At 51.1% G+C, this 24,617-nt stretch overlaps 1 protein-coding gene across 1 annotated transcript in view; it reads right to left on the reverse strand.

The window, feature by feature from the left end:
- The window catches only part of GABRG3 (gamma-aminobutyric acid type A receptor subunit gamma3), a 203,546-nt gene that overhangs the window by 166,042 nt on the left and 12,887 nt on the right, over positions 1 to 24,617 (reverse strand). The window contains exon 3 of the mRNA XM_066355698.1: positions 11,024 to 11,091. Coding sequence (XP_066211795.1) covers positions 11,024 to 11,091 — 68 coding nt within the window. The remainder of the gene's footprint in view (positions 1 to 11,023; positions 11,092 to 24,617) is intronic.

Raw genomic sequence — 24,617 nt, forward strand, 5'->3', positions numbered from 1 at the left:
GACAATACCTAAGGTGTGTGTGTGGGGGGAAGGGGGGCGTGCTGAACCTGACCAGCTCAGAGACCTACACGGTAGCCACCACCCAGGACGGTCTGAAATGAAAACTGTCTAGCGAAACGCAGTCCTCGGTGGGTCATCCTGTCCTAGGGAAGTGTTCTTCTCTAACAAAAGTCCATGCTCACCTGAATCGAGCCGGTCTGCTGTCTTTTGCATCTACAATAACGTACCTGATAACATGCTTTTGAAATGTAAGGGTGATCTCTTTTCCAGCCCTCTCAGGGGCATGACCCCCCACCCCCCACCAGAGCAGAAAGCAACAAACCCCCTCACTGTTATCAAGTTAATTGTTAGCCACCCTTTGAGCCCCCTTTACCGTCTGTGTAAAAAAAGTGTGTGTCTGGACAGTTCGCTTTTTTTTTTTTTTTAAGTTTATTCATTTTAGAGAGGAGAGGGAGAGACAGAGGGAGAGAGAGAGAGGAGAGACAGAGAGAGAGAAGGGGGGAGGAACTGGAAGCATCAGCTCCCATATGTGCCTTGACCAGGAAAGCCCAGGGTTTCGAACCGGCGACCTCAGCATTTCCAGGTTCGACGCTTTATCCACTGCGCCACCACAGGTCAGACCGACAGTTTGCTTTTTATCTACCCCAAAGATCTCCTGCTTTGCTTTCTCTGGTCTCCCTAATCTCTCACCGAGAGGGCTCATGGACCCCCATCCACCCGTCTTCCCCTTCGACTCTGATGTATAAAAATAAGTGCCGAAACCACCGTTTTCTGGAGTGTTTTCTCAATCTGGTGAGATTTTGCTTCCCCAGCCATTGTCAACAGTTTAGTTACAAAAAAAGCTCATGAAAATTCTTACAGGTTTGGACATTTCTTATGTTGACACCCATATGAGTGAATTTTTTGCTAAAAAAAAAACAACAACAAAAAAACAAAAGACTAGCCATCAGGAAAGACCCCTTTTCAACAAGCAGTACATGATAAAGATTATTTTTTTCACACACTGGGGAAAACACACCGTATAGTTAAGAAAAGTCATGTAAGGAAGACTTCAAGTCGAAGGGGGTTCCAACTAGATCTATCTTAACAGGTACCACCAGGGGGTGATGCTCTGTCCATCTGGGGCATCGCTCTGTTGCATCCAGAGCCATTTTAGCACCTGAGGCAGAGGCCATGGACCTGTCCTCAGCGCCCGGGCCAACTTTGCTCCAATGGAGCCTTGGCTGCAGGAGGGGAAGAGAGAGACAGAGAGGAAGGAGAGGGGGAAGGGTGGAGAAGCAGATGGGCGCTTCTCCTATGTGCCCTGGCTGGGAGTCGAACCCGGGACTCCTGCACGCTGGGCCAACGCTCTACCGCCGAGCTAGCAAGCTAGGGCCTCACTTTATTTTTTTTTATTTTATGTATTTATTTTGGTTGAGACAGGGAGGCAGGAAGAGAGAGAAGACAGGGACATGGGTCCCACAAACCAATCTGAGCATTTTCCTCGAAGCTGGAAGCGATCAGATCAGACGTGCGGTGCCTCACGGGACCAGCACGTGAGCCCATGACAACGCAGAAGGACTGAACTTGGGGAAAAGCTGTGATCGTGACCCAGAGAGTCTCCATGTGGCTGGGGGTGTTTCTACGGCCACACAGTTTGGTTTCTGGCGGTAGGGTCACATCTGGTGTTTAATTTTAACAACAAAGCAACAGCGGCACTGTTACCCGAATGGAGTATTGCTTTATCATAGACTTAATAAAAGCCCTACCTACTTAGTTCGATGGCTGGAATTCAGAACCTGCCCGCCCGCCCAGCCCCAGGATGTGGCAGGAGAAAAAAGACATGGCGTGTCACTGTCACTGACCTCTTGGGGCTTCCGTGAGGGACCCGCTGGTCCACAGAGTGTTGTTGACCTTTATGGAGACGGGAGCTATTAATGAAACACGGGGCAGGAATAGCACGGGGCCTCATTCCTCGCAGACCGGGGCAGGCAAAAGTAGGTTTGACAGCCGTGGGTATGAAAAAAACCAGAGTTTATTCTCATATTCTTATTTATTAATTATTGCGTGGTTTTTCCACACGAGCAACAGTCAACCAACTTTCGCACACACACACACACACACACACACACACACACACCCGTGTCCCTGGGTCCTAGCACTATCGCTCCTGTCTATTAAAACTCTAAATGCTTTATTTATGGCTCCCCTCGTCTGAGTGGTGTGCGGACACCTTTGCCTCCTGCCTCAGTAAGTACACCATAGGATATGCACGGCCCTCCGGCCCCTCCGTGGCTTCCTTAGAGACCCAGCACCCTACTCGGACCACCCGGGAGAACCGACGGAACTGCAGTCAGAACCACTGGCGTCGGGAGAGAGAGCTGAGGAGAGAAATATAAAAACCAGATCTCAGGAGGCAGTCTCTTCACAGAGCAGGGCGCGTGGGGGCTTCTGAATCCGTCTACTTCCGAGCGCACCAAGCACTGAGATGGGCCGAGTGGAGCTTGCAGAGAAAGGGAGGAAGTCCCCTTCCTCACCTCCCGGCAGCCCGCGGTGTGTGTGTGACTCCTCGTAGCACGGGCTTCTCTGCTTCTTCGCCACCCGACGCGCCCTGGGGGCTGGTGCGCATTGGGAAGAGTTTGTGCGTCGCCTCCCCAGCAGCGAACACTCAACGTGGAGTCATTCCCCAAAGAGCTCACCGTGTGGCGCGGTCTGTAACGCACGGATCCGTCGATATTCTAGAAACCGCGGGGACCTCCTGCAACTGAGTTGGGTCCCTGCTGGAAGGGACTGTTTTGCAACATATGGCGCCCGCAGGGTCTATCTGTGCTAAAAGCCCAAAGGGCAGCCAGGTGTTCGCCAACGAGCCGTCTCCCAGCGCAGCCTGCCACAGCTCCGCAGGACCAGCCCGCCCGGGTGCCCAGGTGCCCAGGTGCCGGGCTCCGCACCTGAGAACGCGTGGAACCCAAGGCACAGAAGAGGGTGTCAGTTCACGAAAGAAGGGTAAACTAGTCCACCTTCTCCTCTCCTGCAAGTTCATGACTGCGACAGCTCAATACTGGGAGTGTCTACACCAACTGGACTTTCAATTCTCCCGAATGCCATGCGCAGGCAGGTACACGCTGAAATAGGATGTCATCCCCACCGTTCTTCGTCCCCTGGCGTGGAGCCACGATGGACTGCCAATAGGTTAGCATCTCACTGTGCAACGATGAGGAATCAACACAACAGTACTTGTTCAGACGTGTCTGGGGAGAAACCTAGCGAGGAGGACACTACGGTTCCTCCCGTAAGCTCCGGCCGCACAGAGGTCCTAGGGATGGCCGAGCGTTAGGGCCAGGAAAATACAGATACTTGAGAAAAACAGTAATAAAGATAGAAGAGCACGTCTTGGCCGGGCGGCACCCGCACTCACACCGGGTGAGGGGTGCAGACACTTGTCCTCTCTGCGGTGCCACCTGCTAGTGCCACAATCTCACTTCATCTTCAGACAGAGGTGGGACACTGTCGCCTGCAGAGTGGACACTATGTGTACGGCGCAAACCCCTTCTGCTTTGTGTGATTCGCCTTTACACCAGGCGTTGGGCAAAGGTGACAGCCAGAGAGCCACGGATCAGAACAGGGGCCGGAAACGGGCTGCCTCCCCCAGAAAGCTTGCACCGCGACAAGTTCATTCCCCCAACTCAGGGATGCCTGTGACTTCCGGGTGAGCAGAGCACTGCTCACTTCCCGTTCCATCAGTTTCTCAAAGCTCATTCAAATGGACAAAGACCCCCTGCTGAGTGTCCGCCCTCCAGGGTGCGCCCGCAACGTAAAAAGAAGAGTAAGCCAACATCTGCGAGCCACGGTTCTTCTGTCAGATTCCGCCATCTGTCCTCCCTCCGAGCGGAGCTGGGACACGGACTGTTGTCACCATCTGCTCTGTTCTCGGGCGCGGGGCGAACGTACCGCGAGCCTGGACTTCCCGGGAGAGACGGACACTTTCCTCGTCCTCCTCTGGGCGCATTTGAGATCCACATGGTCTGATGTTCTCCTCGCCACTGTGAGTCAGCATAGGAATCCAGTCAGGCAGGAGCTTGAGGCTCCAAAGGTGTCTCCGCAGACGGGGCGGACCAGTGCCCGCTGCTCGGAGTCCACGGACGCGTCCAAGTCTGCCCGCCCCCTCCCACTTTGGAGACACCCCCCCACCACCACTGAAGAGCAGGAGGAATACACAGCTTCCCAGGTGACCTCAGGAGACACACTCAGGTTCTGCCACCAGCCTGGTCGAACGGGGCAGAGCAGAGCCCCTCCTGGAGTCCCGAAGGGCGCTGGACGCTGAGGCTTCCGTGCCAGGTGGCTCCTCCTTCTCACTTTGTCCCTGGGGCTTCTTTCGGGCAAGTGAGCTCGGCTTTCTACGTTTTGATTCAACGGCACGTGGGTTGAACGCCATTGTCTTCCGTCTACCAACCAGCACGGTATGTTCCCAAAGGACAACTCCGCGGTAAAATTCCTTTATGACATCACCATGTTTTATTCGAGAGTGTCAGGAAGGACATGCCCTGGTGACCAGAACGCCCCGCCTCCGTCCCGGCGCCCCAGGCAGCCCTGTGAACACGGTGTCAGGAAGGACACACCCCAGTGACCAGGACGCTCCACCTCCGTCCCGGCGCCCCAGGCAGCCCTGTGAACACGGTGTCAGGAAGGACACACCCCAGTGACCAGAACGCCCCGCCTCCGTCCCGGCGCCCCAGGCAGCCCTGTGAACACGGTGTCAGGAAGGACACACCCCAGTGACCAGGACGCTCCACCTCCGTCCCGGCGCCCCAGGCAGCCCTGTGAACACGGTGTCAGGAAGGACACACCCCAGTGACCAGGACGCCCCGCCTCCGTCCCGGCGCCCCAGGCAGCCCTGTGAACACGGTGTCAGGAAGGACGTGCTCTGGTGACCAGGACGCCCCGCCTCCGTCCCGGGGCCCCAGGCAGCCCTGTGAACACGGTGTCAGGAAGGACACGCCCTGGTGACCAGGACGCCCCGCCTCCATCCCTGCGCCCCAGGCAGCCCTGTGAACACGGTGTCAGGAAGGACACGCCCCGGTGACCAGGACGCCCCGCCTCCATCCCTGCGCCCCAGGCAGCCCTGTGAACAAGGTGTCAGGAAGGACACGCCCCGGTGACCAGGACGCCCCGCCTCCATCCCTGCGCCCCAGGCAGCCCTGTGAACACGGTGTCAGGAAGGACACGCCCCGGTGACCAGGACGCCCCGCCTCCATCCCTGCGCCCCAGGCAGCCCTGTGAATACGGTGTCAGGAAGGACACGCCCCGGTGACCAGAACGCCCCGCCTCAATCCCGGCGCCCCAGGCAGCCCTGTGAACACGGTGTCAGGAAGGACACGCCCTGGTGACCAGGACGCCCCATCTCCATCCCTGCGCCCCAGGCAGCCCTGTGACACGGTGTCAGGAAGGACACGCCCTGGTGACCAGGACGCTCCGCCTCCATCCCTGCCCCCAGGCAGCCCTGTGAACAGGTGTCAGGAAGGACACGCCCTGGTGACCAGGACGCCCCACCTCCATCCCTGCCCCCAGGCAGCCCTGTGAACAGGTGTCAGGAAGGACACACCCCGGTGACCAGGACACCCCGCCTCCATCCCTGCGTCCCAGGCAGCCCTGTGAACACGGTGTCAGGAAGGACACGCCCCAGTGACCAGGACGCCCCGCCTCCATCCCTGCGTCCCAGGCAGCCCTGTGAACAAGGTGTCAGGAAGGACACGCCCCGGTGACCAGGACGCCCCGCCTCCATCCCGGCGCCCCAGGCAGCCCTGTGAACACGGTGTCAGGAAGGACACGCCCCGGTGACCAGGACGCCCCGCCTCCATCCCTGCGTCCCAGGCAGCCCTGTGAACACGGTGTCAGGAAGGACACGCCCCGGTGACCAGAACGCCCCGCCTCAATCCCGGCGCCCCAGGCAGCCCTGTGAACACAGTGTCAGGAAGGACACGCCCCGGTGACCAGGACGCCCCGCCTCCATCCCGGTGCCCCAGGCAGCCCTGTGAACACAGTGTCAGGAAGGACACGCCCCGGTGACCAGGACGCCCCGCCTCCATCCCGGTGCCCCAGGCAGCCCTGTGAACACAGTGTCAGGAAGGACGTGCTCTGGTGACCCCGCCTCCATCCCAGCGCCCCAGGCAGCCCTGTGAACACGGTGTCAGGAAGGACAGACACGCCCTGGTGACCAGGACGCCCCGCCTCCGTCCCGGCGCCCCAGGCAGCCCTGTGAACACGGTGTCAGGAAGGACACGCCCTGGTGACCAGGACGCCCCACCTCCATCCCGGCGCCCCAGGCAGCCCTGTGAACACGGTGTCAGGAAGGACGTGCCCGTGACCAGGACGCCCCGCCTCCATCCCGGCGCCCCAGGCAGCCCTGTGAACACGGTGTCAGGAAGGACACGCCCTGGTGACCAGGACGCCCCACCTCCATCCCGGCGCCCCAGGCAGCCCTGTGAACACGGTGTCAGGAAGGACACGCCCCAGTGACCAGGACGCCCCACCTCCATCCCGGCGCCCCAGGCAGCCCTGTGAACTCGGGTAAGTGAGCAAACTGCGGAGGAGACCGCGCCATGTGCCCTGGAATTCTCTTGTTTCCATAAATCTCGGACGTTCGAGTTCTTTCTCACTTGACATTTTCTCCTGCAAACCCAAAGTATGCATGAATGTAGGATTGAAGCCTTCCTGCTCGTTGGATTCAGGAAATCATGGTCTCCTGGAAGAGCAGGGACGGTGTTAAATCCTGTGAAAACCACGTGTCAGATGACGTCTCCTGAGCCAGCTTGCGCAAAGGACCCAGTTCAAAAACGTCGCTGTTGACGTTCTCGGTCACTGGGGCGAAGCGTCCTTTCGGGGATCAGCTCGCGTCCCCGCATTCCCATGGGGGACGCAGAACTGCCCTTCGGAAGCACCCCAGCTGGACGGCTGGTCACCAAAGACATGGATGGAGTCAAGTGCTGAATCCTGTCACACGAGACCTGGTTTGTCCATCTGGTCTCAGAATGGCCTCAGAAGAGCACCTTCTAGTCTAGACTCTGTCTCGGGAGCCCCAGCCTTTTGACAAGTAAGCAGGAAGAGCACAGAGTCCGGAAACAGGGGAAAATGAACACGTGTGTGGCGTCCTTGCTTGAGGACGGTCCGAGCACGTGCACACCCCGGAACTGGGTGCTCTAATGTGCTTTCTCTTGGTCAGAGTCTTACACCTGAGCCAGAGTCAGAATGAAGTGCCACGCCCATCCTTGATGACCCACCGTGTAACATGGCAATTATGACAGAAGCTCATGTGTCCACATCTGCCATCTTGCTCGCCTGCTGGTTTTCTGAGGGCAATGAATGGCAACGTGGGGGGCTCAGGGGCTCCCGCATGTGACGTGTCCATAGACGTGGCGGGAGGTACTTCTGGGTGGGTGGGGGGGCTACTCCAAATGCCTCTCCACAGACCCCCGCTCTATTCTCCCGCCAGTCCTGGAAATACGCCATACCTGTAGCCTCTCCCTCTGAGAACATCTCTGCCAGTTCCCACTGAACCTGGGCTGTTCGTTTTTATATCAGTACCTAAAACAATTGCCCAGCCCAGAGAAGGTTCTCACGATATACGTGTTAGTCACCGTCTTTGATGACGGATGTAATCATTGTTTTGCATTTTAATTTTCTGTGAGTGAATCTTGTCTTATGTTTTTTTGTTTTTGCTTTTGAGAGAAGGAAGAAGAGGGTAGGGAAGAGAGAGAGAGAGAAGTATCAACTCATTGTTTCGCTTCAGTTGTGCGCTCATTGATTGCTTCTTGTATGTGCCCTGACTAAGGCTAAGATTGGCGCCCTTGGGATCAACCCAGTGACCCCGAGATCCAACCAGCAACCACAACTCTCTCAGATGACGCTCTTTCCACTGCACCACCAGCCAGGGCTTGTCTTGTAAATTTTTTTCTTTAAATCCTTTTTCTCCCAACACTTCTGAGATGATGACATTTTTTTCTGAATGACTTTTGAGAGCCCTCTTTCTCTTCACTCTCACACCTTTAATGACCTCTATCATTATCTAAGTGTTTCACTGTCCCCTTTTAGTTTGGTAAACATGCAAATCATGTCATCAGAAAAATAACAGTTTTAGAACTGGTTCTCCTGAGTTCCGTCTCGAACAGTCCACATTAGTCTTCGTACCAATGGACCCTTCACATCCAAAGCCAACACCACAGCTCCCAGGAGCAAGGAGACGGCGTTTCAGGAGCGTACGGAGAAGGAAATGGCCCGGGCAAAGGCACTCTTTCCCCAGAGGACACAAAGCAGTGACCTGGACACAAAGCAGTGACCTCCTCGTGCGCCCCCCCCCCAGCAGAGCGGAAGTTAGTTTGGGTTTGTGCCCGTTACAGAGACGGAGTCTCATGTACGAACCTGCGTAACCCACCGGTGTCAGAACGACTGCAAATTACATTTCAACCTTCTTTCCTCTGCGGAACCTCCTGTTTTGAAAAATGCCCATCACAGAACAGCAGAGAGACTCACTTAAAACAGGTCTTACTCGGCACCCGTCGAAGCATCGAAAGCCCTGGGGGTCATTACCTCACTGACCCACCGTGGACCCGTCTGTCACAGGGTTTAACAACAGTGTCCCTGGTGTCACAGGGTGACAAGGCCACCCCTGACTCCCTGCCTTTCAACCCCTCCCCCGGGCCCTCTCCTCTCCCAACGAAGACTCCCGCGCACCCTTCTCTTCTCGTGTTGGATAATTCACACATTCCTGTCACCCTTTCAATGTACTGTTCTCGCGGGAAGCACCCATCAGCCACTGAACTAAATATATATATCCGTCTACATGGTGCAATGTCTGCAGATGGTCTCAGTTGACAGGACGGGTGTTTCCCTGTGCCCATGTTTCAAACACGGGAGACAGGAAGCCCGATGTTTGATCACTGGGAGTCACAATCGGAGTCTGGATTTGTCTCAGTCCATGACTGACGACACCCCCATCCTGGGATCTCTGCAACCCTCTGTGCGGCTATCCCCGCCAACCACGTGTGTGGCTCTAAATCAGTGGTTGGCAAACTGTGGCTCACGAGCCACGTCACAACTCCTCAGGATGACTGTGTCTTATACCATGTCACAACTCCTCAGGATGACTGTGTCTAATATCACGTCACAACTCCTCAAGATGACTGTGTCTTATACCACGTCACAACGCCTCAGGATGACTGTGTCTAATACCACGTCACAACTCCTCAAGATGACTGTGTCTTATACCACGTCACAACTCCTCAGGATGACTGTGTCTAATACCACGTCACAACTCCTCAGGATGACTGTGTCTTATACCACGTCACAACTCCTCAGGATGACTGTGTCTTATACCACGTCACAACTCCTCAAGATGATGGTGTCTAATACGTCACAGCTCCTCAGGATGACTGTGTCTTACACCACGTCACAACTCCTCAGGATGACTGTGTCTTATACCACGTCACAACTCCTCAGGATGACTGTGTCTTATACCACGTCACAACTCCTCAGGATGACTGTGTCTTATGCCACGTCACAACTCCTCAAGATGACTGTGTCTTATGCCACGTCACAACTCCTCAAGATGACTGTGTCTTATGCCACGTCACAACTCCTCAGGATGACTGTGTCTTATGCCACGACACAACTCCTCAGGATGACGGTGTCTAATACGTCACAACTCCCCAAGATGACTGTGTCTCATACCACGTCACAACTCCTCAAGATGACTGTGTCTTACACCACGTCACAACTCCTCAAGATGACTGTGTCTCATACCACGTCACAACTCCTCAAGATGACTGTGTCTCATACTACGTCACAACTCCTCAGGATGACGGTGTCTAATACGTCACAACTCCTCAGGATGACTGTGTCTCATACCACGTCACAACTCCTCAAGATGACTGTGTCTAATATGTCACAACTCCCCAAGATGACTGTGTCTCATACCACGTCACAACTCCTCTTAGGGGGAGAGAGACTGGGTATCCGCACCCTCAGTAAAGTAGTGGGCACAGGAGAGGCACAGCCCCTAACTCCAGGACCAGTGGGGAGGTCCCTCGTGTGGGCACAGGGTCCCTCTGCCGGTCCCCTTGCTGTGCCCTGTGCCAGAGCCTCTTCCCAGGCTCCAGGGACCTCCCTTCCTGCCCCCATATCTCCCAATGGAGCCCCCCAGGGAGTCACCTTGCCCTCCCCCCAATCAACTGTGCTATCACTCTACTAATTATAAACAAGCTGTCCTCGATTCACCTGTTTGAGCCCCTGTCCCTCCAACTCCCTCATCTTTCTGTCCCTCAGTTCCACAAATTACATTCTTCCCTGGTTCAAAACATTTAGCAAGACGACTTCTGGTTACAACCTAATAGATCCAGATAAAGACAAAGTAGATGATTCAGGGTTGTCTCCAAGATGGGGGGTCATCCGTCTGACCTCCTCTTCAGCCCGAAAACAGGTTCACGCCCTCCCCCTGCCCCCCCCCGTCAGTGAAGTTGGTGGCTGCCTGGGAGCAAATCCAATATCATTCCTGGTTCATTTCTTTGAAAACCCAGCCCGACCCTGGCTCTCCAGTAGCTGAAAACTGCTGTGAGGAATGGACGCCGGCAACGTGTGCATCTGAAATGCGGTCAACCCGGGCGTCGCCACCGGAGTGTCCCCGGTGCCGACCAATTTCCCTTCTCCTTATTCAATCCAGGAGGACCTCGCCACCAAAGGGACTTGTCTCTCCACGGAGCTTGGCCACGCGTGGCCGACACGGAGTCGTGACCACGCGTGTCCGATCTGCAGAGTTCATTAGGACACGAAAACTTCGGGCGCCCGCCTGCGAAGCCAGGCCGTGGGCGGGCACAGCTGTGCTCATCAAAGCGACGGTTTGTGCCGACAAAGGACCCCGGGACCCGCCACAGATTGAAGGACGCAATGGTGGGTGATAAACCGCGACCAGGCACCCACAACAAGACTGGGAGCGAGAAGTGAATCAAAGTCCGTCGGATCGGAAATAATAATAATAATAATAATAACAACTTCTTACCATGTTTATTGAAGACACAGGACCGATGCTGTTAACGTAGATGTCGACGTCGATGACGGTCGGTTTCACTGCAGAGAAAAACACATGTGGGTTCATTCCTTGTGCCCCGGAAACTGAGCAAAGCCTCTCTCCAAGCCTTTGACATAGGCACCAGCCCCTTCGGGGTCTGTTAGAGAGGGCGGGGCCTTCCTTTGGGACTTGGATTGTCATTACCATTCAAATCTCTCACCTGTCTTTCTTATCTAAAGATCTCAGGGGGTGAGAGAGCCTTCCTCGAATTTAATTAAGTTCTCAGACAATGGGCCGTTTCTTTGAGAAACGACTATAAGGCTATTCTGTGTGGCATGCGTGAGGCTGATTCCTGATGGTGAAGAAAATGGGAAAAGAAAAAAAAAACAAAATATAAGTGACTGGATGAGTAATTCCGTGTCAATGTTTTTTGCTATTGTATCAGCGATGGCGCGAGTTATTTACCCATCACCTGGCTGCCTCTCTATCCTTCCAAAGCAAAGATTGGGAGACCACACACAGCCAAGGAAGGTAGGAAATAGTGATCATTACTATCATTGTAATTGAGGTGTGTGACATGCATACCACAGTCTTAAAACCCTCTAACTCGGAAAAGAATAGCACTTTACTAAGTCAAGGTAATACTGTTCCAGCGATGAGGGCATGACATGCATATAGCGAGAAATTGCAGTATCTAATATTGTGCATTAGAGTCAAACACTGGTCCATTTTGCCTTCAAGAAAACAGGTTTCTCTCTCCTCATCAGCTGTGGAATTGGAGAGACCAAAGAGGAAGTTGGCTAGGATGAGGACCTCTGAGTCCAGACCCGGACTCTCTTCCTCAGCACTCAGCATGTGGTCATGGCCAGGACGGTGCTGATTTCAGAATATTTCTACCCTGGAGAAATATGCACAAGACCCCCTGAACCTCTGCCCGCAAAGTGGACTGTTCCCTACGGAGACGAGAGTGACGATGTCTGCAATTCTGATGAGGGCCCATCAGGTTTGTTATACAACCATCATTCACAAATGGACTTCTGCATAAGTCCCTCCCTTTTGGGACCCTGAATGGCACTTCCAAGTTCACGGTCTCATGTGAAACTGCCTATCCAGTGGTGTGTGGCTGAGCCGTGTGTTCGAGACCCCCAGGAGAACAGAAACGATAACCGTGAGCCTGAGCCAACGACTCAACACCTGTCGGTGCAATCAAGTCACGTGAGCTTCCAAGGGCCGCTGGCATTTTGGGGAAACACCCCCAACGGACTCTAGGTGCTGCATCTACAGCGCGTATGGGTTCATAGAAGAACCATTCTTCGTTTTAGATGGAACTTTGCTGACTACTATGAATAGTAAGCAACGTCTTTCTTTGACTTAACTGGACTCAGAAAACACTCTCTCCGAACAACGCAGGAAGTCCGGCGAGGTCACGCAGGTGCGTGCCAAATCCGACAATGGAGGGTCTGACTCTTTGCGAGAGACTCTTCTGGTTGTTTTGTGGTATTTATCAGACGTTAGGTTTCCAGAATTTTTCATCGCATTAAACTAAGAAATGGTCCCGCTGACATGAAGCCTCAACAACTTGAAGTAGAAAGTGCCCGATGAGGATTATGTGAAATAGTGTGAAAGGTGTCTTAAGAGAGAAGAGTTTGGGATAAACACACACACACACACACACACACACACACACACACACACACACAGGCTTGTGCCCACAAAACTTTATCTTTCTCTCTGTCTCTCCTCCACCGTCTCTCTCTCTCTAAAAATCAGTAAGAATAAGAACACCTGTTGAAGTTTAGAACCACAAATCCTTCTAGGAGCAGAGAATACACAATAACCAAGACATAACACTCCCCCTTAGACAGATGTGCAACCAGTAACCAATCAATATGCAGACATGATGAGTGCTACAAAGGGGCTAAATAAATTGAGCCACTGAGATACAGTGACTATGGTGTGAGGATGGGAGCTGACCTTGAATAGAGTGGATCTCACCCCCTCCCCACAGCCACTATACCCCAGAGAACCCACGTCATTGATATAGCCATGAGTCTCAGGAAGAGAGATGGGAGGGTGGAAAACAATATATATGAAGAGAAAATAGTCAAGAATTTCCCAAAAGTGGATGGAAGACACCAAACCACAGATCTAAGCTACTTATTCCTCAAAGTCCAATACTCACAAACGCAAAGAGAACTAGACCTCTGTGTGTCATTATCAAACTACAAAGGAGTAAGTAAAGAAAAAAAAATAAACGAGCCTGACCAGGCAGTAGCACAGTGGATAGAGCGCTGGACTGGGATGCGAAGGACCCAGGTTCAAAACCCTGAAGTTGCTGGCTTAAGCGAGGGGTCGCTGGCTTGAGCAAGGGGTCACTCACTCGGCTGTAGCCGGCCAGTCAAGGCACATATGAGAAAGCAATCAACGAACAACTAAGGTGCCGCCACGAAGAATTGATGCTTCTCGTCTCTCTCCCTTCCTGTCTGTCTGTCTCTATCTGTCCCTATCTCTGTCTCTGTCACAAAAAAAGAGAGAAAATTTTTCTTTCTTTTTTTTTTTTTTTTTGTATTTTTCTGAAGCCGGAAACAGGGAGAGACAGTCAGACAGACTCCCGCATGGCCCCGACCAGGATCCACTCGGCACGCCCACCAGGGGCGATGCTCTGCCCACCAGGGGGCGATGCTCTGCCCCTCCGGTGCCATTCTAGCACCTGGGGCAGAGGCCAAGGAGCCATCCCCAGCGCCCGGGCCATCTTTGCTCCAATGGAGCCTTGGCTGTGGGAGGGGAAGAGAGACAGAGAGGAAGGAGAGGGGGAGGGGTGGAGAAGCAGATGGGCGCTTCTCCTGTGTGCCCTGGCCGGAAATCGAACCTGGGACTTCCACACGCCAGGCCAATGCTCTACCACTGAACCAACCAGCCAGGGCCTGAGAGAGAAAATATTAAGTGTAGTCAAATATAAGTAGATTGCAGACAGGACAGAGAGAACACCAGAGCTGACGCATCCTGAGAAATTATTAATGGAGGCCCGAAAACAATAACTCAAGATTGTTAAAGTACCAAAAGGAAAACAAACAAACCAAAATTAACCTGTTATTATTCTACATCTGGGGGGGGGGGGGGGGAGACAAATAGTCTTTGAAGATCCAGGAGAAATCACCGTTATCTTCAAGCCGGACAAACTCTGAACGCGTTTGCAGCAGGCTAGCGCTGTCAGAAACATTAAAGGGAATTCTTCACACCGCGGAGAACCTGCAGCCCATGGACGTGGAGTCTGCGTGAAGGTAGGAACAGCCCCAGGAAAGACCGGCTCTTCCACGAGGCTGCCAGGCAATAACTAACGTGAGCGGATCACAACACCGGATAGCCGTTGACGGCAAAACGTGATACCAAAGAGGAATAAGCGCCCACGAGAGGGGCCGCCTTTGAGACGCCTGTGGGGAGGTCAGAAAAAATAAAATAATAAAATAAAATGGACACGTCTGAGTTGAAGACAAAATTGAAAGCAATCTGGGCTCTGGAAATGACCCGTGTGCCATAGGGTTCGCGGTGGTTTGCAGACACAAGCCCGAGGGGACAGAGTGACCTTTGAAGTGAGCCCTGTACCAATAGAAACAGGTTGGCCAGATCATCCAAACGGCAGGAACGGCTGCACAGAAGCCATCAATCATGAAGACCTACTGGGATCACTCACCCCCTCTGTCTTAGGCTGACGTGTAGCGCACACGAAACACAGAGGAGGAGAAACACGTTTGGGAAGCCAGGCTGGCTGTTAGGAAAACTTAAATACAAGTTTGTTGCGAGAATGACATGTTTGACTTGGATGTTGAAGATTTTAAAACAACAACAATAACGACAACAACCAGGGACAGGCTTCATGACGCAACTAACATGTCCAGACGGTTCTGGCCCCAGTTGAAAGCAGGAGGGGTGAGATGGGTCGTGTCCACCAGGTCAGTGGGGACCCATTTTGAACGGTTCTGCATATATACGGTGAAACCATCAGGGGTAGAGCCTTCCACATCTCCAATAGCCACAAGCAAATTTTAAATGGAGATCTAAGTGGTGATGTGGTCTAGGCTTAAGAACTGGACGTTGGAAAATATATATATCAGTACATGGAGAGGGTGGTCCAAGCCACGGATGTCAATGTCACTGTTAAAGTGAGACAAGGGCATAAGAAGGAGGGCATGAAAGAAAGTTCCCTGAAGGGCCAGGAATCAGGGTGATGGGAGGACAAAGAAAAGAGGGGAGGTATTTCCTGGAAGCAAGGGGGGGGAGGCAGGTTGTGGTAAAAACACAGGTCCAGGCTCTGCGGAACGGCGTGAAGAGGAAGAAGACTTTTGAAAGAGAAGGCTCTGGCTGGTTGGCTCAGTGGTCAAATGTTGGCCCAGAGTGTAGATGTCCCGGGTTTGAATCCCACTCAGGACGCACAGGAGAAGCAACCATCTGCTTCTCCACCCATCCCTGTTTCTCTCTCTCTCTCTCTCTCTCTCTTACTCTCCCACAGCCATGGCTCCATTGGTTCAAGCACATCGGCCCTGGGTGCTGCTGATGGCTCCGTGGAGCCTCTGCCTCAGGTGCTAAAAATAGCTTGGTTGCAAGCATGGCCCAGATGGGCAGAGCATCGGCCCTGGCCGTGGCACATGCGGGAGTCTGTCTCTTTATCTCCTCTCCTCTCATTTGGAAAAGAAGAAAAAAATTAAAATAAAAAATAAAGAAAAGAGAAAGGGATAAGAAAGTCGAAAAGAGGTGCTGCTGTCATTAAAATTTAAAATAAGAGAAAGGATTTCATCGTCCCGGCAGCTCTGAGCGACGCCAAGGACCAGCTCTTGGGTTCCTGGAATGGAAATAGGAGATTCAGGTCCTAAAAAACGAAGACAGATGTGAACTATGACAATGAGAAGTTTGGGATGTTGGTGTGTTGTTTTACAAAAAAAAAAAAAAAAAAAGGAAAAGGTGGAGGGACACAAAGGAGAGGAGAAGAGAGGACGACACAAATCAAAGGAGAGAGAGAAGGTGGCACACCACGTGGAGACGATTCCAGGGCAGGGAGCTCGCACGCCTGACTTCATCTAACTCTGCTGTTTCCGAAATCTAAACGGATGTTATCCTAGTCTGTACGGGGAAAAAAAACACGGGCAGGTTATATGATGACTACAAAGAAGAATAAGTTCTTGTGTTTCGCGTACTCAGAACTGTTAAACCTACACCTGCCCATCCCTGAATGTTGTCAAATGCAACGACTATATTTCTATCCCTAAAAAAAAAAAAAAAAAAAAAAAAAGCCAAAAAATTCTATAAAGAAAAAAAAAGTGATGTAATTAAAAGGAGAAACAGATAATTCAATAGATAATGTTTGGGAGACTTTTGGTTTTCTGCTTCAATAATAGAAGAACTGGGCAGGAGATCAACAGGGAGACAGAAGATGTGAACAACACTATAAAACAACTAGACTTAGCAGACTTCTATAAACATCCCAAAAGGCAATAGTAGAATGCACACTTTTCTTAAGTGCCCATAGAACATTCTAGAGGGCAGAAGATAGAGCACATTCCAGGGCCCAAAACAGGCCTTGAGAAATGTGAAAACACCTATGAGAAATGCAAAAGCATTGAACTCATCCAAAATGTGTTTTCCAAACCCAATGGAATTTACATCAGAGATCAAAAACAGAGGGAGATATGGTAAATGTAGAGATAGGTGAAAAATAACACTCTTCTAAAAAAAGCTATGGGGTCAAAAAAGAAATCACCTGGTAATTCCACTCCTATGTACATGGAGATCTATGAGCAAGGAACATACACATTCATACAAAATAGACACATATTTAGAGCAGCGTTATTCAGAGGGGCTCAAAGTGAAAACAATTGCCTAACTGAATTCTGTTGCTATTTATTGATGAAGGAATAAACAAAATATGAGATAGCCACACAAGTAGAAGTGTCTTCAGCAACAAAAGGAATAAAATCCATACTGGTTCATGCTATCCCACACATGAGCCTGAAAAACATCCCGTAAGAAAGGCCAGTCACAAGTGGCCACATATTCCACGATTCTGTTCATATGCAGTGTTCAGAAAAGAGAAATCAGGAGAAATAGAAATTAGATACGTGGTTTCTTGGGCTCAAAGGGCAAAGGTAGGAGCAACGGGGGACTGACAAATGGGTATCCGTCTCCTTTTTGGGGTGATGAAAATGTTCTGGATGTAAATCATAGCTGCACAACTTTGTGAATATCTGAAAACCATTACATTGTACAGTTTTACTGGATGCAATGTGTGGTACATAAGTTATATCTCAATAAGGATGTTGGAAAAAGAAAGTCAAAATTAAACTATTTGGGGGCATACAAACACTGAAAAAATGTATCACCGACAGGCTCATACTAAAAGAAAAGTTAGAGGAAGTCTTTCAATTGGAAGGAAAAGGATAAAGACCAAAATGTGTATCTATACAAAGAAAGAAAATGCACTAGAAATGAGAATGACATGAGTAAATGTGTATGTATGTGTGTTATACTCTTATAATTTAATCACTTTTTAGAGATAGTTGTCTGTTTCAAGAAAAATAATAACATTGTATTATGCCCTTTATAACATATTTATATGAAATAAATTACCTGTAACAGCATAAAGTCTAGGAGGAAAGACATAGAACTATACTATTGCAACATTCTTATACTATGTGTAAAGTGGTAAACTAGACAGTTGATAAGTCTTTAACATCACCACTAAAAAAAAAAAAAAGCAAAATCAAGGGTTGCAGCTAATAAGAAAACAAAGGAAATAAAAAGGAACCATAAAAAGAAAGGAAGACAAACAGTAAAGAAACGGGATCTACAGAAGACAAATAAGATGACAGACTTAAATTGAACCACATCAGTAATCGCATTAAATGTAAACGTTCTAAAGACTCCAGTTAAAATGCAGAGATTGTTTGATTGGACTTTTAAAAAGCGAGATCCATCTCTATGTTGCCTACAAGAGATACACTGTAAACACAGTGACAACTATAAAGACTGCAAAGCTCTATATCATATTAAACACATTTATTTTTGCTCAATCTCTACCCTCCTTACCCAATACTCCCCCCTCCTCACCTGAGAACAGCTGTCAGTCTGTTCTCTATCTATATGGAGTGTGTTTTAATATCAGTGTCTATTTTAATAACAGTAGAGTTCACATATGCATTTCATAAAGAAAAGTGGTCAGTTAATCAAGGGGACATAAAGATCCTAAATGTTTTCTCCCTCATAACAATGCTTCAAAATTCACGATTTGAACACTGACGCAGTTATACACAGAAATAGACAGATCCATAGTTACTACCAGAGATTCCAGGACTCCACTCTCAATAGAGATAGAAATAGATTTTAAAAATCAGCAAGTAGAGGCCCTGGCCAGTTGGCTCAGTGGTAGAGCATCGGCCTGGCGTACAGGAGTCCCGGGTTCGATTTCCGGCCAGGGCACGCACGAGAAGTGCCCATCTGCTTCTCCACCCCTCCCCTTCTCCTTTCTCTCTCTCTCTCTTCCCCTCCCGCAGCCAAGACTCCACTGGAGCAAAGTTGGCCTGGGCGCTGGGGATGGCTCTGTGGCCTCTGCCTCAGGTGCTAGAATGGCTCTGGTTGCAACAGAGCAACACCCCAGATGGGCAGAGCATCACCCCCTGGTGGGCATGCCGGGTGGATCCTGGTCAGGCGCATGAGGGAGTCTGTCTGACTGCCTCCCAGTTTCCAACTTCAGAAAAACTACAAAAATAAAAATAAAAATCAGCAAGTAGATTTTCACAGACGTATAAACCAACAGCACAGAATTGGTCTAATTTATAGACTACCCCAGCTTACAATAGCAGAATACACATTCAAGCGCACACCAATACAGACCATATTCTCGGCCGTACAATAAATCTCATACGTTTGAAAGGATTCAGGCTATCCAAAGCATATTCCTTCACCACAGTGGAATTGAATTTGAAATCAATACCAGAAAGGTATCTGGATTAACTCAGACACTTTGAAAATGAAGGCCACATATCTAAATGGACACCATTCATATGGTCCAAAAAGAAATAGAAAAGGAAATTAGTTTTCTTTTTTTAATGAATGCAAATGAAACCCAAACATTGAAATCTGGGGGGGGGGGGGTGTCCCCACAGCAGCGCTCAGGAGGAATGCATGGCCCCCTGACACTCAAATTAGAAAAGGGGAGTCTCAAGTCAGTGACTTAGCTCCCACATTAAGAAACTCAAAATAGCACAAATGAAATCCCAACCGAGCCCAGAAGAACGCCAATAATCCAGATCTAAGTGGAAACCAGCAAACTAGGAAACAGAAAAGAGTATTCTGATTTAGTCAGTCTTGGGGTTAGGCCCTGAGCCCAATATTTCACAGTGTTCTCCAGCTAAATCGGCTGGGAGACCGGCTTTGCGACCCGTTGGACAGCTCCCCTTTGGAATCCCTTCAAAACGCGATGTTCCGCCAAACAACAGTTTTTACACCCACCTTTTCCCCCTCCGATGATGGATGACCACCTAATCCAGGGGTCAGGACCTTTTTGGCTGAGAGAGCCATGAACGCCACATGCTTTAAAATGTAATTCCGTGAGAGCCATACGATGACCCTGTACCTACACATTATCCAATAAAAATTTGGTGTTGTCTCGGAGGACAGCTGTGATTGGCTCCAGCCACCCGCAACCATGAACAAGAGCAGTAGGAAATGAATGGATTGTAATACATGAGAATGTTTTATATATATATATATTTTTTTTTTTTTAATTTTTCTGAGGTTGGAAATGGGGAGGCAGTCAGACAGACTCCCGCATGTGCCCGACTGGGATCCACCCGGCATGCCCACCAGGGGGCGATGCTCTGCCCATCTGGGGCGTTGCTCTGTTGCAACCAGAGCCATTCTAGTGCCTGAGGCGGAGGCCACAGAGCCATCCTCAGCGCCTGGCCAACTTTGCTCTAATGGAGCCTTGGCTCCAGGAGGGGAAGAGAGAGACAGAGAGGAAGGAGAGGGGGAGGGGTGGAGAAGCAGATGGGCGCTTCTCCTGTGTGCCCTGGCCGGGAATCGAACCCAGGACTCCCGCACTCCAGGCCGACGCTCTACCACTGAACCAACCAGCCAGGGCCATGTTTTATATATATATATATATTTTTTTGTTGTTGTTGTTGTTGTTGTTGTTGTTTTTTGTATTTCTCTGAAGCTGGAAATGAGGAGAGACAGTCAGACAGACTCCCGCATGCGCCCGACCGGGATCCACCCGGCACGCCCAACAGGGGGCGACGCTCTGCCCACCAGGGGGCGATGCTCTGCCCCTCCGGGGCGTCGCTCTGTCACGAGCAGAGCCACTCTAGTGTCTGGGGCAGAGGCCAAGGAGGCATCCCCAGCGCCCGGGCCATCTTTGCTCCAATGGAGCCTTGGCTGCGGGAGGGGAAGAGAGAGACAGAGAGGAAGGAGGGGGGTAGGGGTGGAGAAGCAGATGGGCGCTTCTCCTGTGTGCCCTGGCTGGGAATTGAACCTGGGACTTCTGCACGCCAGGCCAACGCTCTACCGCTGAGCCAACCAGCCAGGGCCTGTTTTATATTTTTAACGTTGTTATTTTTTTATTAAAGATTTGTCTGCGAGCCAGATGCAGCCATCAAAAGAGCCACATCTGCCCTGGCCGGTTGGCTCAGCGGTAGAGCGTCGGCCTGGCGTGCGGGGGACCCGGGTTCGATTACTGGCCAGGGCACATAGGAGAAGCGCCCATTTGCTTCTCCACCCCCCCCACCCCCTCCTTCCTCTCTGTCTCTCTCTTCTCCTCCCGCAGCCAAGGCTCCATTGGAGCAAAGATGGCCCGGGCGCTGGGGATGGCTCCTTGGCCTCTGCCCCAGGAGCTAGAGTGGCTCTGGTCGCGGCAGAGCGACGCCCCGGAGGGGCAGAGCATCGCCCCCTGGTGGGCAGAGCGTCGCCCCTGGTGGGCGTGCCGGGTGGATCCTGGTCGGGCGCATGCGGGAGTCTGTCTGACTGTCTCTCCCCGTTTCCAGCTTCAGAAAAATACAAAAAAAAAAACACAAAACAAAACAAAAAAACACATCTGGCTCGCGAGCCATAGGTTCCCGACCCCTGACCTAATCAGTATGACTTGATTTTGACTTTTTTTTTTTTAAATCTGTAAGATATTTTGGATCAGGATGTTAATTAGAAACTGATGAAATGGCCAACAGCTAGACAGAAATCTCAATATGGCACAAAGGCTTTGTGACGTGGGCCTGTGGGAGGCTATGACCCTCTACTCATAAACCCACTGGGAGCAGCAGCTGAGACTGTGTAGGTCCGGGGACAGAGAGGAGACGGAAGGGGCCTGACGCCTTCTGTCCCTGGTCCTGGAGCCAGGCGCTGTCGTCTGTCGCCCGCCCAGCGAGACCGAGGTGCAGTGTTAGAGACTCCGTCCCGGGGTGGAGACCTGCTGCTCTCAGAGGGCTTGTTTCTGGCTCTCTCTCGGTGGACTGACCAGCCACGGACGGAACCCATCCCATGTCCAGACCCAGCCTCCAGCCTCCCCCACACGCTCTCTGATCCACGTGAAGCTATTTCGCTCGGCTTCCCCGACGGTGACACACAAGTAGAAGAAACCGAGCATCAGCTCTGCTCCGAACTGAGCCGGATATTCCGAATCCAGCTTAGGCATTCGGTCACACCTGAAGGGACAGGTGATCTGAGTCATCTACCGAACTGCACGTCAGGAAAAAAACCAAGCGCATTTCCACGGAAACCTCATTATAGGTTCTTTACAATAATAATAATAATAATAACAACAAAAACCCAGCAGAGTAAAAAGCTGTTTGAATGAACTGAACCACACACACAGGCTCCCATCCAGCCTGACAGAGAACTCTGACACAGGTAAGAGCTCTGTGTCAGGCAAAGTACAGAATACCTTAGTCAAATCCTCGGTGTGTGTGTGTGTGTGTGTGTGTGTGTGTGTGTGTGTGTGTGTGTCACTGCCCAGAATGAGTGGGGTGACGTCAGGGATACATCAGGGTGGGTCACCTAACAACTTATACTGAGCCAAAGTAACGGGTCTTAATTCAGCGTCCTTGTGGGCACTCTTCAGTTTCTCCCGGAGAGGACAGGAATGATTCCTCCGCAGAAGGCGCTCCCTACCTCTCCCGTGCGCATCTGAATTAACCTTGTCGGGGAATCGGGCTAAGGAAGTCGGCTGTCATTTGCTTCTATCCCCAGCGCAGCCACAATTAAGAACGTCTCATTCCTCCCCTCCCACACCTGTTCCGAGCGGGGGGTACTGAATGAATACACTTGAATGATCTTTCTGGAGAGGTGGGTGGTCCCCTGGCCGGGGAACGACCCCTTCCCCATCAGCCCCAGGGGTGGCTGCGGTTTTGAGGTGAGGGTCAGCCAGGCTGGGAGCTCAGTGAGCGGGTCAGATGGTCGTCTCCCGGGGCCCTCAGACAAGAAAAGACAGTTTGACTCGAGTGAGTCAGAGGGGCGGTCCGAACATCAAGGCCTCGCTGGCCTGGTGACGACTGGATCCATCCCTGAGCTGTGCTTCCGGGACCCCAGACTACCCCTCACCCCGCCTCCAAGCCCCTGTGACATCCAAACACCTACATTGCCACCTCTGGGCTTCATCCCCTTCGGTTAAAACCCATGTGTTGTTCCTGTTGTTGTTTCTCTTAAAACACGGCAAGCGTGGAGTGGAGGGACAGTTGCATCCTATCGTAAATCATGATGCATTCCAGCTACATTTGATCCCTTTGTGTTTCCGGTGCCCTCAAGTTCAACGGGATCCAACGTGAACCGCTGGGACCCCGGGGGCAGGCGCAGCTGCATTCACACACGGAGTCCCCAGGTTGGGAAACACGTGGGCTTTCCCATCGCTAACCCTCTCTCAGAAGCGTCGTATCTGCCACCAACGCTCTTTTAAGCATTCGTGTGTCTAGTTCGAGGGGGTCTCAGCGACACTCAGACTCTCTCACCGACTACCTGGCCTGGAGTGGCTGGCACAGTGGATAAAGCGTCGACCTGGAAACGCTGAGGTTGCCGGTTCGAAACCCTGGGCTTGCCTGGGTCAAGAGGCACAGACAACAAGCCAGGAGCAGACGATGAACTAAAGGGAGGCAGCAACGACGAGTCGATACTTCTCACTCCGCTACCTCCTCTCTCTGTCAAATCGACACATAAAATCTTTTCAAAAAGGAAAAGAAAAGTTATTCAAAAGCGGCGTGATAAAAGCTTGTTTTAGAAATTTTTTTTTAGTTGTTTCCACGTAGACAGTTGTCTGTCGGCCGTATTGCGGTTCACGGTATTGCGGATTTTAAAATTGTGTATATATCTAATTTTGTATCGCAGTATTTTTCACTGTGTCACGGGATTTTGTGGTACATAGGTATTTTTATATATTTATTGTTTTAATTATTTCTGCAGTAAAATAAGCAAAACAAGTGTTGGAAGGGTTTATAACAGTGTGGGAAAGGTTTATAGGAGCGTGAGGAGGGGTTCATAAAGCCTTAAAATATATACATAATAAAATAAAGTCGCTACTTCGCGGATTTTCGCCTCTCATGGGGGGAGGGTTCTGGAACCTAACCCCTGCGATAGACGAGGGACCACCGTCTGCTGCAAAATTAACTCCTGACCTATGTGGGGTCACAGTCCTATTTAGTGACTTTTCTTAGGGATTGGCAGGAGATCCTCCTAATGGAGGCATTTCCTGGGTCACTTTAAGAGATTTTGTGAATTAAATGAACCCACGGGTCACGTCCATTCACCTGTGACAGCCACCATGTAACCCTTTTATCTCCCCCAGCCTTGATTGTATTTGGCATAGACTGTCCAGATTAGGGAGAGAGAATCCACAGTCTGTAACAATCTTATTATTATTATTATTTTTTTCCAAGAGAGTGGTTCTAATTTCTTGAAACCCCGAAGGGAGAGACATTCACTTGGGTCATTGCCTTTTCCATTTCCCGATTCTCTTATTAAAAGGTAGAGCCTCCTCTAGCCATGCCGAGCCGGTGTGACAAGATCCGCTCACAAGATAAATGACCCCCTGCCTGACCCTGAACCAGTTAAGGACACAGCCGCAGTATTATTACTTAGAATGATAGATCGTTCAAGGCGGGGGTGGGGAGACTATAAAACAGACACATTCATAATTGAGGAGTTAGTTGAGGGGAGCTAATAGCCGGGAAAGCGGGCAGTATTTTTAAAACCTAATGATAGCAATCTGTATTACGAAAACTAATTAGAGGATTCCGCACGGACACGTTACCTCTGGGCGACATAAATGAGCCTGCCTCAGTGCGTCCTGTTTGCTGTGGACAATGACAGTGACGAGCTGTTTCAATTACTTCCCGATGTCGGATCCTCGCGGACATGGTTGCGTCGAGTCGGTTGGGAGGCGCTCACGTGAATGTGGGAGTCTACAGGCAGGAATGGGGAGCTGTGTCTTCATGGTTGTGCGTGTGTGTGTGGGGGGAGGGGGAGTCAAATTTCAGCTGCAGAATTGTGGAAAGTCCGTGAACACAGGGCAGAAACTGCTTCCCGGTTACACCAACACCACGTCATCAAGACAGTCCTC

The sequence above is a fragment of the Saccopteryx leptura genome, chromosome 13, assembly GCF_036850995.1.
Source record: "Saccopteryx leptura isolate mSacLep1 chromosome 13, mSacLep1_pri_phased_curated, whole genome shotgun sequence".
In the NCBI taxonomy this organism is placed as follows: Eukaryota; Metazoa; Chordata; class Mammalia; order Chiroptera; family Emballonuridae; genus Saccopteryx; species Saccopteryx leptura.